Below are 13,899 nucleotides of genomic sequence, written 5' to 3' on the forward strand. Positions count from 1 at the left end.
AAGTTAATTAATAATAATTGGAAACAAAATTATTATGATTTAAATAAAATGTTTTTATTTCGTTTAAGATTAAAATAAATTATTTTCAATTAATTGTCTTAATAATTGTTAAAAAAAATACATCAAAACCATAGTACAAATTGTTTTTATAACTTTTTTTCCAATATTTGTAATTACATGACAGTTACCTAATATAAATTAAAACAAAAATAATAGATTTAATTATAATTTTTTATTTTAAAAATCTAAAAAAATACTAATAATTATTTAAACATATACCCCATATCCGAAAAGTTTTGTCGGCATCGATAACGATGACGATTGCGACCATTTATTTGTCTTCAAATCATATATTTCAATAGTATCGACAGTATCGGCAATATCATAGCCTTTAATATAAATAAATAATTAAATAAAATACTAATAATAATAAATGATAATAACTTGTATCATATATTAAAATTTATTAATAAATTAGTATTTTTTAAATTTTTTTAAAATTAAAAAAATTAATAATTAAAAATTAAAAGTTACCTGATATACCGCCCAATGCTAATAAGCTATTATTAAAAGCAACTAGCTTAAAATCTGTACGAGCATTTAACATTGATGCTAGAAAATATTTTATTTATTAATATTTTTTTTTGTAGATAAACAAAAATTAAAATTAATTTTTATTAAAAAAAATAATTCAAATTAATTATTTATTAAAAATAATTACCAATTTGTGTCCATTGATTTGTTTCGGGATCATATGATTCACATGTTTTCTCATCAAAAATATTATGACCGCCGCAAACATATATTTTACCCCTAAATGATACGGAACCAAAAAATGATCTAGATGATTTGCAAATTTTATTATTATTATTTTTCAAAAAAATAAAATAATTAATCAATAATAATAATTGAATGAATAAATGACCTAGTATGGTTCATATTTGCCATTAATGTCCATTGTTTAGTTATTGGATCATATTTTTCCATTGAATTTTCATGAAAATGATTAGCACCTCCGATAGCATACAGATAGCCGTCATGGGCTACCAGTGCTGAACCAGACCGTTCCCTATTCATCGGTGTTGTCGACTGCCATTGACTGCCATCAGTTTCAGGTGAATAATATTCGCACGAATTAAATATAAATCCTTAATAAATAAAATTTAAAACAATCAAAAATAATAATAAAAAAATATTAATTAATTAATTAATTGGTAATTATTTAATATTTTTTAAATCTAAATAATAATAATAATAATAATAATAATAATAATAATAATAATAATAATAATAATAATAATAATAATAATAATAATAATAATAATAATAATAATAATAATAATAATAATAATAATAATAATAATAATAATAATAATAATAATAATAATAATAATAATAATAATAATAATAATAATAATAATAATAATAATAATAATAATAATAATAATAATAATAATAATAATAATAATAATAATAATAATAATAATAATAATAATAATAATAATAATAATAATAATAATAATAATAATAATAATAATAATAATAATAATAATAATAATAATAATAATAATAATAATAATAATAATAATAATAATAATAATAATAATAATAATAATAATAATAATAATAATAATAATAATAATAATAATAATAATAATAATAATAATAATAATAATAATAATAATAATAATAATAATAATAATAATAATAATAATAATAATAATAATAATAATAATAATAATAATAATAATAATAATAATAATAATAATAATAATAATAATAATAATAATAATAATAATAATAATAATAATAATAATAATAATAATAATAATAATAATAATAATAATAATAAATATTACCGTCTACTCCACCGCAAACATAAATAGTATTATTAAGTACTACGGCATCAATATAACTATTTTTGTTAAAAATGAAATAAAATAATTATTAAAGAAAAAAATAATTAAAAACTAAAACTATAATTATTTATAGAAATTTAATTATAATTATTGTATTTATTTTTTAATAATAATTATTATTATTAAATCGGGCTTTACGTTCGTTTTATTGTCATTGAAGGGCATCCTATCCATTGATTTTTAGCTGATTTAGTATCAAATGTTTGACAACTATTGGTTACAACAAAATCCTTTAAACAATTTTAAACAAACAAATAAAAAATAATATATATTTAAGTATTTTTTAAAAATTAAAAAAAATATTTTTTTTAGTGTACATACAGTTTGACCACCGATTGTATATAATTTCATATCCACTGATACCATACCAAACATCATGAGTATAGTTGGCATCGATTGTATAGATTGCCAACCATTGGTTTGTTGACTATATTTATAACATGAGCTATGAATTATTGAACCATTATCTCTACCACCGCACAGGTATATAGATTTTTCATCAATTGTTTGCTATTAATATTTATTTATTAAATAATAATAATAATATTTTATTAAAAGTTTTTTTTATAAAAGAAATATTTTACAAATAAAATATAATACTATTATAATTTGAATAATATTAAAAAATACTTACATTAGTATTAGTAACTGTTTTAATAGTATTTGATTCAATAATATTAAAATAGCTTATAATTAAAGTTAATAAAATTATTTTGGATATTTTAAGCATTTTTTCAAATTAATTTTTAACTTAATAATTTTTTTTTTAAAAAAATTACAAATTGATATTAATATACCTTTATTTATTAACATTTAAATTATTTAATAATTTTTTTTATGTTTTTTAAGTATCTTATATACTGGTATTTATTATGAAAATAATTTTGTATACTAAAAGTTATTTACGATTATCTAATAGGAAAAAATGTTAAGTAATAAAAAATTTATTTTTTTCAGTAAACACTAATAAATTATTTTTTTATTTGATTACCGCTTAATAATTCAATTATCATCTAATAAATCAAATGTTTAATAGAAAAAATTTATCAATTTCACTTTTAATAAAACACATATTTAATATTATTTATAATACATATAAATTATAATTTTGTAAACATATTAATAAATTAAAAATGTTTTTTGAGTAAAGTGAAATTGATAAATTACTTTAAAAACTTTAAATATTACAGTAATTATATAATATATATATATAATAAACTATAATATATATATATATATATATTATAAATAATATGATATAATTTAGTTAAATAAATAATTTAAACAAGTTATGATTATTTTAAACTTTATTTTTAATATTAATATTACAAATAATAATTTCAAAATAAACAATATAATGCATATATATATATATATATATTAAAATACTAAAAAACTATTATTAAATACAGGTAATTTTAAATTTATCACTTTTACATTACAACAGCCTAAAAAATAAAAATATATATAAAAAGTTTAGTTAAAAAATAAATATAAAAATACATTATAGATTTTTTTTGTAAATAAAATTATACCCCAAATCCATATAGTTTTGCAGGCATTGGTTTAGTTAATTGCCATTTATTTGTTTTATAATCATAGACTTCAACATTATCTATGAGACCATCATCTAGGTTGATTTAGTTAATCAAAAAATAATTTATTTAAAAAAAAGTTTATTACTAAATATTTATATATTTTTATATAGTAAGTATTAAAGTTTTTATAAAAAAAAATTTTTTTTTTATTTAAAAAACAACAAAATTTTAGTAATCAGTTATTTTTTTTTGATAAATAATAATAATTAATTAAATTATTAAATACCATTAGTTCCACCCATAGCGTATAGACTATCATTAAAAGCAACTAGCTTAAAACTAGATCTATAATTTATCATTGATGCTATATATAAAAAAAAATTTTAAAAAAAATTATGTTTTAACAAACTTAATAAAATTTAAAAAATATATAAATATATTTAAAAAAAATCAATTAATTTGTTTTTTTTCAAACCAATTTCAGTCCATTGATTAGTTATGGGATCATATGTTTCGCATGTATTTTGTGCACTACTATCGCCACTACCGCCGCAAACATATAGTCTACCCCTAAATGATTCCGAGCCTAAAAAATATCTATATTTAACAAAAATAATTAAAAAAAAAGTTAAAATTTTTGTTAATAATTAATTAATTATACCTATTATTTGTCATATTTTTCATTGGTATCCATTGTTTGGTTAGCGTATCATATCTTTCCATTGATTTCAATAAACCGTTATTCATATTATAGCCACCGATAGCGTACAGATAGCCGTCATGGGCTACCAGTCCCAGACCAACCCTTTCCGTAAGCATTGGTTGTATTGATAACCATTTATCGGGTGTAGTATTGGGCGTATAATATTCACATGTATTACTAGGATTATCTTGAATTTAAAAAAAAAATAATAATAATATTTAAAATTATATATATATTTAATAAATTACCACTAAATCCACCGCAAACATAGATAGTATTATTAATAACTGCTGCATCAGCGGCCCTAAAAAAATAAAATTTAAAAAAATTAAAACAAAAAATTAACTTAAATATTTACAATATGTAAAATATAGATTATATTGATATTTATATATAATTTAAATATTATTATGAAATATAGTTAGACTTTATATATATATATATTATATATAAATATATAAAAAACAATTTGAGTAATTAATATAACTTATTGTTTAAATAGTTAAAAAATAGGTAGTATTAAAAAAATAAAATTAAATAAATAACTTAAATATTTATATTAAGAATATTGGATAAATATTTTATATATTTATATTATATAGATATTATATTAAATAATATTATCAAATATAGTTAGGTTTATTTTGTTGAGTAATTAATTTTACATTTAATATCTTATTTAGTTTTAGTTTTTTAAAAAAATCTTATTGTTTTAATAAAATAAAATAATTTAAATTTTTAAATAATTACGTTCGCATTATATTCATTGAAGCGCACGGTTTCCATGTATTAGCTATTGGTTCATATGTTTCACAACTATCCAAAATTCCGTCATCCTATTTAAAAAAAAACAGTTAAAATTTATAAAAATATTTATAAAAAAAATAAATTAAAAAAATTAACTATTTAATTCAAAAAATAAATAAATATAAAAATTAACAATTTAATAAAAAAAATAATTAATTAATTAACAACTTAATTAAAAAAATATATAAAAATTAACAACTTAATTAAAAAAAATAAAAAAAATAAACAATTTAATAAAAAAATAAATTAATTAATTAACTACTTAATTAAAAAAATAAATATAAAAATTAACTACTTAATTCAAAAAATTAAATAAATTAAAAAAAATAAATTATAATAATTAAACACATACACCATAGCCACTTATTGAATACAATTTCATATCTAATAAAACCAAACCAAACCATTCCCGACCGGTTTTCATCGATTTGATTGATTTCCAAACTCTAGTTACGGTATTATATTTATAACATTGCGGAAAAAATGCTGTTTTATTACAACCACCGCATAGATAGATATTTTTTTCATTATCTATTAAACCAATTGTTTGCTATAAATTTTTTTTAAAAAAAATAAATAGATAATAATTTTAGCATAAAAATTAAGTAAATAAAGTTTATATCATATATTAACTATTAAATTAAATTTGTTTGTTTACTTACATTTTGATTTTGATTATTATTATTATTATTATTATTATTATTATTATTATTATTATTATTATTATTATTATTATTATCTTTGTATATCACGGTTGTTCCGGTGTGATCACAGCTGTGTCGGCCACTTTTGGTGGCAGAGACACGACTGGTTAGACTCAACTCAAGTCTAGTACTTTTCTGACTGTTCTACAACTCTGAAGTATCACTGCTTTTTGCATTTCATAGATCTTAGTTTTTCTGATTTCCAGTGATTCCAAACTTAGGGCCAGATTTTTCGGTATTACGGCCATTGATGATAGGATTATAGGTATGATTTCAACTTTCTTAATGCGCCACATCTTATTGATCTCATAGGCCAAGTCTGTATATTTTCGGCGTTTCTCACTATGCGTGTCCTGTAGTTTGTGTGTTAGTGGGACCGCTATGTCTATTATGTACGCCTTATCTTGATGTTTGTCTACTAGTACTATATCTGGGCGGTTGTGGGCCACAGTCTTATCTGTTCTTATTTCTTTATCCCAGTAGAGCTTGGCTCTGTTGCTTTCCATTACACTTTGTGGCTCGTATCTATAGTATGGTAATGGTTCTTTGGTTAGTCCGAATCTTATTGCCAATTCCTGATGTATGATTTTGGCTACTTGGTTGTGACGGCTTAGGTATTCGGTGTTTGTGAGTACTTTACACCCGTTTAGTATATGTTCTATTGTTTCGGACTCCATATGACACATCCTGCACTTGTCTGTTGGTATATTTAGCTTTTGGATGTATTTCTGATGGTTTCGTGTCGGAATCACTCGATCTTGTATTGCCATCATGAACCCCTCTGTCTCTCCATGAAGACCGGCGTACTTCAACCATTTTGTAGACATTTCTTCGTCTACGTGTGTTTGGTTGAGTTCTGCTCTGTATCTACCGTGGAGTTCTTTTGAGGCCCATGTGTTAATCCTCTCTTTTTCATTTTGTATTTCTATTTGATGTTCATTATTGCTGAGATTTAGAGGTGTGTAGTTGTAATCAAGTGTTGATGTTATTTTGTGGAGCTCTGAGACATTGCATTTTTGTTGATGGTATTTTCTCAGCAATTCTCGCTGTTTGGCTTCAAGGCTTACAATGTTTAGTAACCCTCTACCCCCATGCTTTCTACTAACACACAGTCGTGCTACAGAACTTCTAGGGTGGTGTAGTCCAAACATTGTAAGTTGTCGCCTTATATGTCTTTCAATGGTCTCAAGTTCTGTTTTACTCCATTTTATTATTCCGAACGAGTATGTCAGTACAGGTATAGCCCAAGTGTTTATGGCTTTGAATTTGTTGTTTGAGTTTAGTTGAGATTTTAGTATTTTTATTATTCTTTGGTTTAATGTTTTCTTTATTTCTTCTTTAACTTCTGTCATTTTAGATTTATGCATTTGCTTAATTCCTAAATACTTATATATATCTCCATTTTCTAGTGCCTTTATATATCCGTTTTCAGTTTCGTATTGATTTCTTTCAGAATAGACTCCTCTTTTCAGTTTCATTATAGCACATTTATCTAATCCGAATTCCATATTTATATCATTGGAGAAAGTTTCTGTTGTTTTTAGCATTGCATTTAAATCAGATTCTTTTTCGGCGTATAGTTTTAAGTCGTCCATATATAGTAGATGTGTTAGATTATATTTTGTATCACTTGATTTTAGATTTACGCCTTTTAGCTTTTTAAGTAGTGATGACAGTGGGTTTATAGCTAAGCAGAACCACAGAGGACTGAGTGAATCTCCTTGAAATATTCCTCTATTTATTTTGATTTCTGTACTTATTTTTGTTCCATTATTTGTATTGACACACAATTTAGTATTCCATTTTTTCATCATATTTTCTAATGTGTTTATCAGTGTGTTGTCAATTTTATATAGTTTTAACACTCTTAATAACCATTTATGAGGGAATGAATCGAATGCTTTCTTATAGTCTATGTATGCCATTTCAAGATTTCTATGTTTTTGACGAGCTCTTATTGTTATGATATTGTCTATTGTTAATTGCTCTTTACAACCCATTGAGTGTTTTATACAGCCTTTTTGTTCTTCAGCTATTATGTTGTTGTTACTTAAATGATTATATATTTTTGTTGATATTATGGATGTTAGGATTTTATACATTGTTGTTAGGCAAGTGATTGGTCTATATTTGCTGGGATCTGATGTATTTTCTGTTTTTGGGAGTAGATATGTTATTCCGGAAGTGAGGAAGTCATCGGTTTGTCCTGTTTGTATTATTTTATTCATTGCTATTGCCATTGGTTGATGAACTGTTGTAAAGTGTTTATACCAGAAGTTTTGTATTTTGTCTTGTCCTGGGCTTTTCCAATTGTGGGATTTATTGAGGGCTTCGGTTAAGTCATCTTTAATTATATTTACTGAAGTCATATGTGGTATTTCTTTATTTTCATCTTCAATATCATTTATCCAATTAGATTCTTTATATTCCTTTGGGTTACTCCAGATTTCTTTCCAGTAGTTTTCTATTTCATCTATTTGTGGTGTATTGTTATTATTGCTTGAATTTATTTTATTTTGATTTCTATAGAACATTTTTTCGTTATTATAGAACATTGTATTTTGTTTTCGTCTTTCGCTTTGTATTTTATATCTTCTAATTCTTTGTGATAGTGCTTGAACTGTTTGTTTTAATGTGTCGTTGTAATTTCGGATTATGGATTCAAATTCAGGTTTTCCAGGTTTTGTCTGTAATGATCTGTATATATCTTTTAATGATTGGTTAAGTCTTTTTGATTTGATTCCATTTAACACTTGCGTTATTCTTCCAATTATTTTTCTTTTCCCTTCTATCCGTGTCTCTATTCGCTTTTGCCATTTAGGTATTACATTTTCTTGATTTGGTTTTGTTGTAGACATGTGTTCTATTTTGTAGCCTAAGAGTCTCGATACTGCTACTGCTGCACAATACGTTATTGTATTAATTGCGCTCAACGACATATTTTCTTCGATGTAATCTTTAAGTATATCATTTATCGTTATTATAGTAGATCTTGTTTTAATGCCACTTCTTATTTTTGGTAATTTAGGTCTGAATTCTATTTCAAAGTCTTTATATTGTTCTAAAGATGTTTTTAGTTCATTTTCTGCTGTTATTCTTTTTATTTCATCATTTGTATTGTTTATGTTATCTGTTGTTGTAGGTGTCTCTTCTATTTCTGGCACTACTTCTACTGTGGTATTTAATTCAGTTGTTTCATTTAATGATAGTTCATGTGCCACTTGTTGTTTGATTTCTTGTAATTCAATCGGGGATATTTTATTATTCTTTGCTAAGAATCGCCGTTGGTCTGCAATTCTTTGTTCCGTTACATTTAGTTCTGGATATTTTTGTTTGAATGCTAAGTATATTTGGTTTCTGTAATTAGTCATATTTGTTTCGAGTCGAGTTGATCTGTAGTATTCGCGCATTATCAAGGTATTCATCTCATGTGTCCATCTCATGCGCTTTTGCGATTTGTCAACCAAATTGGTCAGTTGTTGCTGAGAACCAGCTTGAACTGAAACATTTTGGAGGTTAGTCTGATTTTGTTGACTAGTCTGCGGTCGCATTACATCACAGCTTTGCCCGCATAGCACATCACTGCGTGGGATATGATGCATACTTAACGAACAGCAGTCAATGCCTACCTGCTGAACGCGGGATTTATTTGAGAGGGTACCTCCCGAACACCCCCCGTTATTCCTACGACTACGTGTAATCATATTTATATATTTTGTGGCCTTTTTACGGGGTCCCGGTCCCTAGAGAAAGCTCAACACTAACATGTGTCTATTGCCACCCATTTCTCACCACTAACATGTGTTTGTTGAAATAGGATTTTTATTTTTATTTTTTTGAAACAAAAGTGGCCATTGCGTGTGAGGACGAGTAACTACTCGAAGGGTGAAGGGACATCCTTGCGGACGTCCCTTCGGGGTGGGGGCACCTTTTTACAGGCACCCCCGGGTGGGAGCACCCTTGCGGGTACCCCCAGGTGGGCACCGATACCGAAGTACCGATACCCGGGTCGGGCAGAAACTCGTCCTCACTTAGCACCCCGCTTTCCCCATACTACTTAAGTTGGCCGTCCTAAACAGCGTTGGTTGGGCAGGGACGGGAAGCACAGTTAAAACAATTTTTTTTTCTCAGAAAAATTGCTTTCCACATCAGGGCTCGAACTCACGATCTTACTCTCCATTACTCTACTAGCCCTACACACTAACCACTACACCACTGTGCCTCCTTATTATTATTATTATTATTATTATTATTATTATTATTATTATTATTATTATTATTATTATTATTATTATTATTATTATTATTATTAATTGAAATAGCATTCAATGTAATGATAGTATTGAATAAGCAAACAATTAAACTAGAAATTAATAAATTTGATATTTTCAACATTTTATTTTAATTTTATTTTAATAAATAAATAATTACAACAAAAAAGTATATAATAATTTAAAAACTAATATTAATAAGTTATATTTTTTTGTAAATTAAAAAAACAATTGACAATAAACAAATAAATTATAACTTATATATATAAGTTTATATACGGTATATATATATATATATAAATATATATTATCTCATATAATATAATAGTATTTAAGTTTTAATCTATAATAACAAAGATTAAGTAATAATTAATAATTAATAGTTTTTTCATAATTGTTATGAAATACAAAATAATTTGTCTATTTTATTCAATAAAACAATATATATAATTATCTTATATACTGTATATCAGTATTAAGCAATGGTGTGGTGGTTGGGGGGGGGGTAATGTAAGTCTAAATTATAATATTTTATTAAAAGTTTTTTTTTTGAAAATATATTTCTTATATATAAAAATATATATATACTATTTAATTAAAAATATATAAAATACTTAAAATCACGTTCAAAATTAATCATAATTTGTAATTTGTCATTTGACCCCTCCCTCCCCCCACTTCAATCAACTCTAAAATTTATTTATTTTTTTGCTTAACCCTGATTAATTTATCTATAAAAAAAATCATATATATTATATTATGAATAATACTTTATGACTCATTAAAAAAAATAAAATAAAAGTTATTGTAAAATATTAATCTCTAATTAAAACTCGTTGATTGGTTTAGTGTAATTAGGTTATCCAGATACAATTGATAATTTTTTTCACTAATTTTATACAAGCTAACTGTGCTACTATTATTACTAATAATTGTAAGCACCTGTAGTTATAGACATACACACTATACCCTGATTACAGTTAGTAATAAAATCAATGTTATCAACAGTATATACAATATTAATATATAAAGTATATTAATATATATTTTTGATAATTTTTAATTTTTTTTTATCTTAATATAACACTTCAAAAAATAATATGTCTTTAAAATTATGAAAGTTTTATTTGTTATCAAAAAAAAATAGTAAAATAAAATAAAATTACATTTTTTAGTTTTATGAGTCCTAAGTTTAATTATTTTAAAATATTTTATTTTTGTATTTAATTATTAAAGCACAAACATTTATAAATTATTTTAAAATATAAAATATACATTAACTTAATTATTTTTTTATAAATATTTTTGTATTTTTTTATTAAATAGTATGTTTTATTTTTTTTAAGTTATAACATGTTTTAATGAAAATATATATATATACTTATAAACTAATTAATGAAAAACAATTCAATAACTAATATGTTTTTAAATAGAAATTTTTATGCCATTTATTTGTATTATAAGCGTTTATTTAAACTTATTTTAAATATAATAGTAATAATAAAATTTAAAATGTTTAAACAATTACATAATATTATTGTTAATACTGTTTATAATAAAATTATATTTTTACATTTTTGCTGTAAAAAATAAATCTAAAATATTTTAATTATTTATAAAATTGTATTTAATTTTTTTCAAAAAAAAAAAAATTTAGGCAACTGTGGCATAAACAATTGATATTAAAACCAAATTAATATTTTATGGATATAAAAACTTATTAGTTTAAAAAAAAAATTATTTTCAACTATTAAAAATTAATTAATTTAATTATTATAAATTAAAAAATAACTGATAATTTTTTTTGTCAAATAATTTTTCAATCAAAATAAAAATTGAATGTTTAATATAATATTTAAATTAGTAGACTAATTATTATTATTATTTATAATATTAAAATTTCTATAAATTTATTTTGTTATTACTATAATATTTTATTTTCTCAATTTATAATCTAGGCCACTGTTGCGTAAGCATATTTACAACAATAAGTTGAATTGAATAAAAAAAACAATTTATTAAATTTAAATTTATTTTATTTCTAACTAAATATTTTTTTTTAAAATTACTAAATGTTTTATATAATTGTCATATATATAGTTTAATTAGAAATTTGTATATATATATATATATATCTTAAATATATTTTAATAAGTCTATATTTTTAACTATAAAATATATAAGTTATATATATATATATATATATATATCCTTATACTATATAATACTGTAATAACTGGATATAAATAATAATGTATATATATATATATATATATATATATATAAAACAAACTATAATAAGTAAATAGACTTTTTATTTATTTATTTTTTTTTTGGTTAAATTATAGAGCAGTACTACAAAAATATGTTATTTTAATTTTATGTATTTTACGACATAAAAAAAATAATATAAAATATTTTAATAATATTTCTAATTTAATTACTGCTATTAATTAGTATTTATAATGTATTAATAAAAATATTCAAACATTTTTATGTGTCAGATTTGTTTAGTAATTAGGAATTATAAATACAGTTTTAATTGATATGAAATAAATAATTAATAAATTTTTTTAAGTAAAATTATTTTTTTTTGTTAATTCATTTTATGTGAAATAATATATTTTTTTTTTTTGAAAATATAATACAAATTTATTTTTTGTTTTAATACAGACACCAAAGTTACAATGTATTTAACGTTTAACTATTATTATTATTATTATTATTATTAATATTTTTTTTGTGATAATGTCTGTAAATTATGATTTCACCGGAAAGGTAGCTCTGATAACTGGTTCGAGTTCGGGTATCGGTGCCGGCATTGCCCAACTGTTTGCCAAATCGGGTGCCAATGTTGTAGTTACTGGACTTGATTCGGACGGTGTAAGCAAAGTGGCCAAACAATGTACAGCTGTGTCACCGAAACAGTTGCCAGCACTGGAAGTTGTCGGCGATTTGACTGTAGAAGAGGATTGCAATCGACTGATTGATACGACTGTCCAAACCTATGGCAAAATTGATATATTGGTCAACAATGCAGGAATGGATAAGTTTGCCAATATTACCGATGATGGCTATTATGAAAACTTTCAAAATATTATTCAAACAAATCTGTATTCAGTGGTATATCTAACACATAAATGTGTGCCATATTTGGCCAAAACTCGGGGCAATATTATCAATATATCGGATATTGGATCCGAAATAACGGTATTTTATATTTAATAAGTGTTTTTTTTAACAAAATAAATATATATTTTACTAATAATTTTCTTTTATAAATAATTATATATTTTTAAAAAACTAATTAATTTTTATATATATATTACTTTAGATTAGTGACAGTTCCGCGTACTGTATGTCCAAAGCAGGACTCGATATGTTTACCCAATGTATGGCCGCAGAGTTGGGACCCAAACATCATATCAGAGTTAATTCAGTCAAGTAATTGATTGATTGATTTATTTATTTAGAAATATATTTTTAATTTTATTTTTTATCGTTTTTTTTGAATGATAATTAATTTTCTATAAATTTATTTATAACAACAACAACAACAACAACTCATCAAAATATACATAAAAATTAAGTCCCGGAGCTGTAATCAGTAATTTGTTGACTAATATGGGTTTACCTGAGACAGTAATCGACAATATGTACGCCGAAGTTGGCCACAAATATCCGGTCGGTAGGATTGGCCAACCGGAAGACATTGCCAATACTGTTGCCTATTTGGCCAGTAATACGGCGGCCGGCTTTCTGACCGGCAGTACTGTATTGGTCGACGGCGGACATCTGGCCGCCAATGTTAACGTTGATTGAATATATATATATATATATATATATAATTAAATTTTTTAAATTATTTATTATATTGATATTAACTATTTTAACTACTAATCAATTAATATGTAAGACTACTTTATCTATTATATACAGTTATATAATATATATATA

General features: G+C 23.0%; 3 protein-coding genes across 3 annotated transcripts; 1 reads left to right on the forward strand and 2 right to left on the reverse strand.

Moving 5' to 3' along the window:
• Positions 1–125: 125 nt before the first annotated feature.
• On the reverse strand, positions 126–2,645 carry LOC128965040 (kelch-like protein 5). Its single transcript, XM_054311693.1, has 9 exons — positions 2,554–2,645; positions 2,241–2,429; positions 2,058–2,149; positions 1,860–1,915; positions 926–1,148; positions 722–840; positions 535–612; positions 280–389; positions 126–188 (listed from the first exon to the last, which is right to left on the reverse strand). Exons 2-9 carry the CDS (start codon positions 2,310–2,312, stop codon positions 174–176), a joined length of 765 nt encoding a protein of 254 aa, XP_054167668.1. The 5' UTR covers positions 2,313–2,429; positions 2,554–2,645; the 3' UTR covers positions 126–173.
• An 803-nt stretch (positions 2,646–3,448) lies between these two features.
• On the reverse strand, positions 3,449–5,485 carry LOC128965060 (kelch-like protein 18). The gene is made up of 7 exons (XM_054311713.1): positions 5,320–5,485; positions 4,911–4,996; positions 4,409–4,464; positions 4,119–4,347; positions 3,933–4,054; positions 3,744–3,821; positions 3,449–3,549 (listed from the first exon to the last, which is right to left on the reverse strand). The coding sequence occupies exons 1-7, from the start codon at positions 5,389–5,391 to the stop codon at positions 3,449–3,451; spliced, it is 744 nt and encodes a 247-aa protein (XP_054167688.1). The 5' UTR covers positions 5,392–5,485.
• A 7,205-nt stretch (positions 5,486–12,690) lies between these two features.
• Positions 12,691–13,764, forward strand: LOC128965061 (uncharacterized oxidoreductase MexAM1_META1p0182-like). Its single transcript, XM_054311714.1, has 3 exons — positions 12,691–13,152; positions 13,277–13,386; positions 13,533–13,764. Exons 1-3 carry the CDS (start codon positions 12,691–12,693, stop codon positions 13,762–13,764), a joined length of 804 nt encoding a protein of 267 aa, XP_054167689.1.
• The last annotated feature ends 135 nt before the right edge of the window (positions 13,765–13,899 follow it).

This window comes from Oppia nitens, unplaced genomic scaffold (assembly GCF_028296485.1).
Source record: "Oppia nitens isolate AA-2021 unplaced genomic scaffold, nextdenovo-longstitch-racon4-pilon3 scaffold16_pilon_pilon_pilon, whole genome shotgun sequence".
In the NCBI taxonomy this organism is placed as follows: Eukaryota; Metazoa; Arthropoda; class Arachnida; order Sarcoptiformes; family Oppiidae; genus Oppia; species Oppia nitens.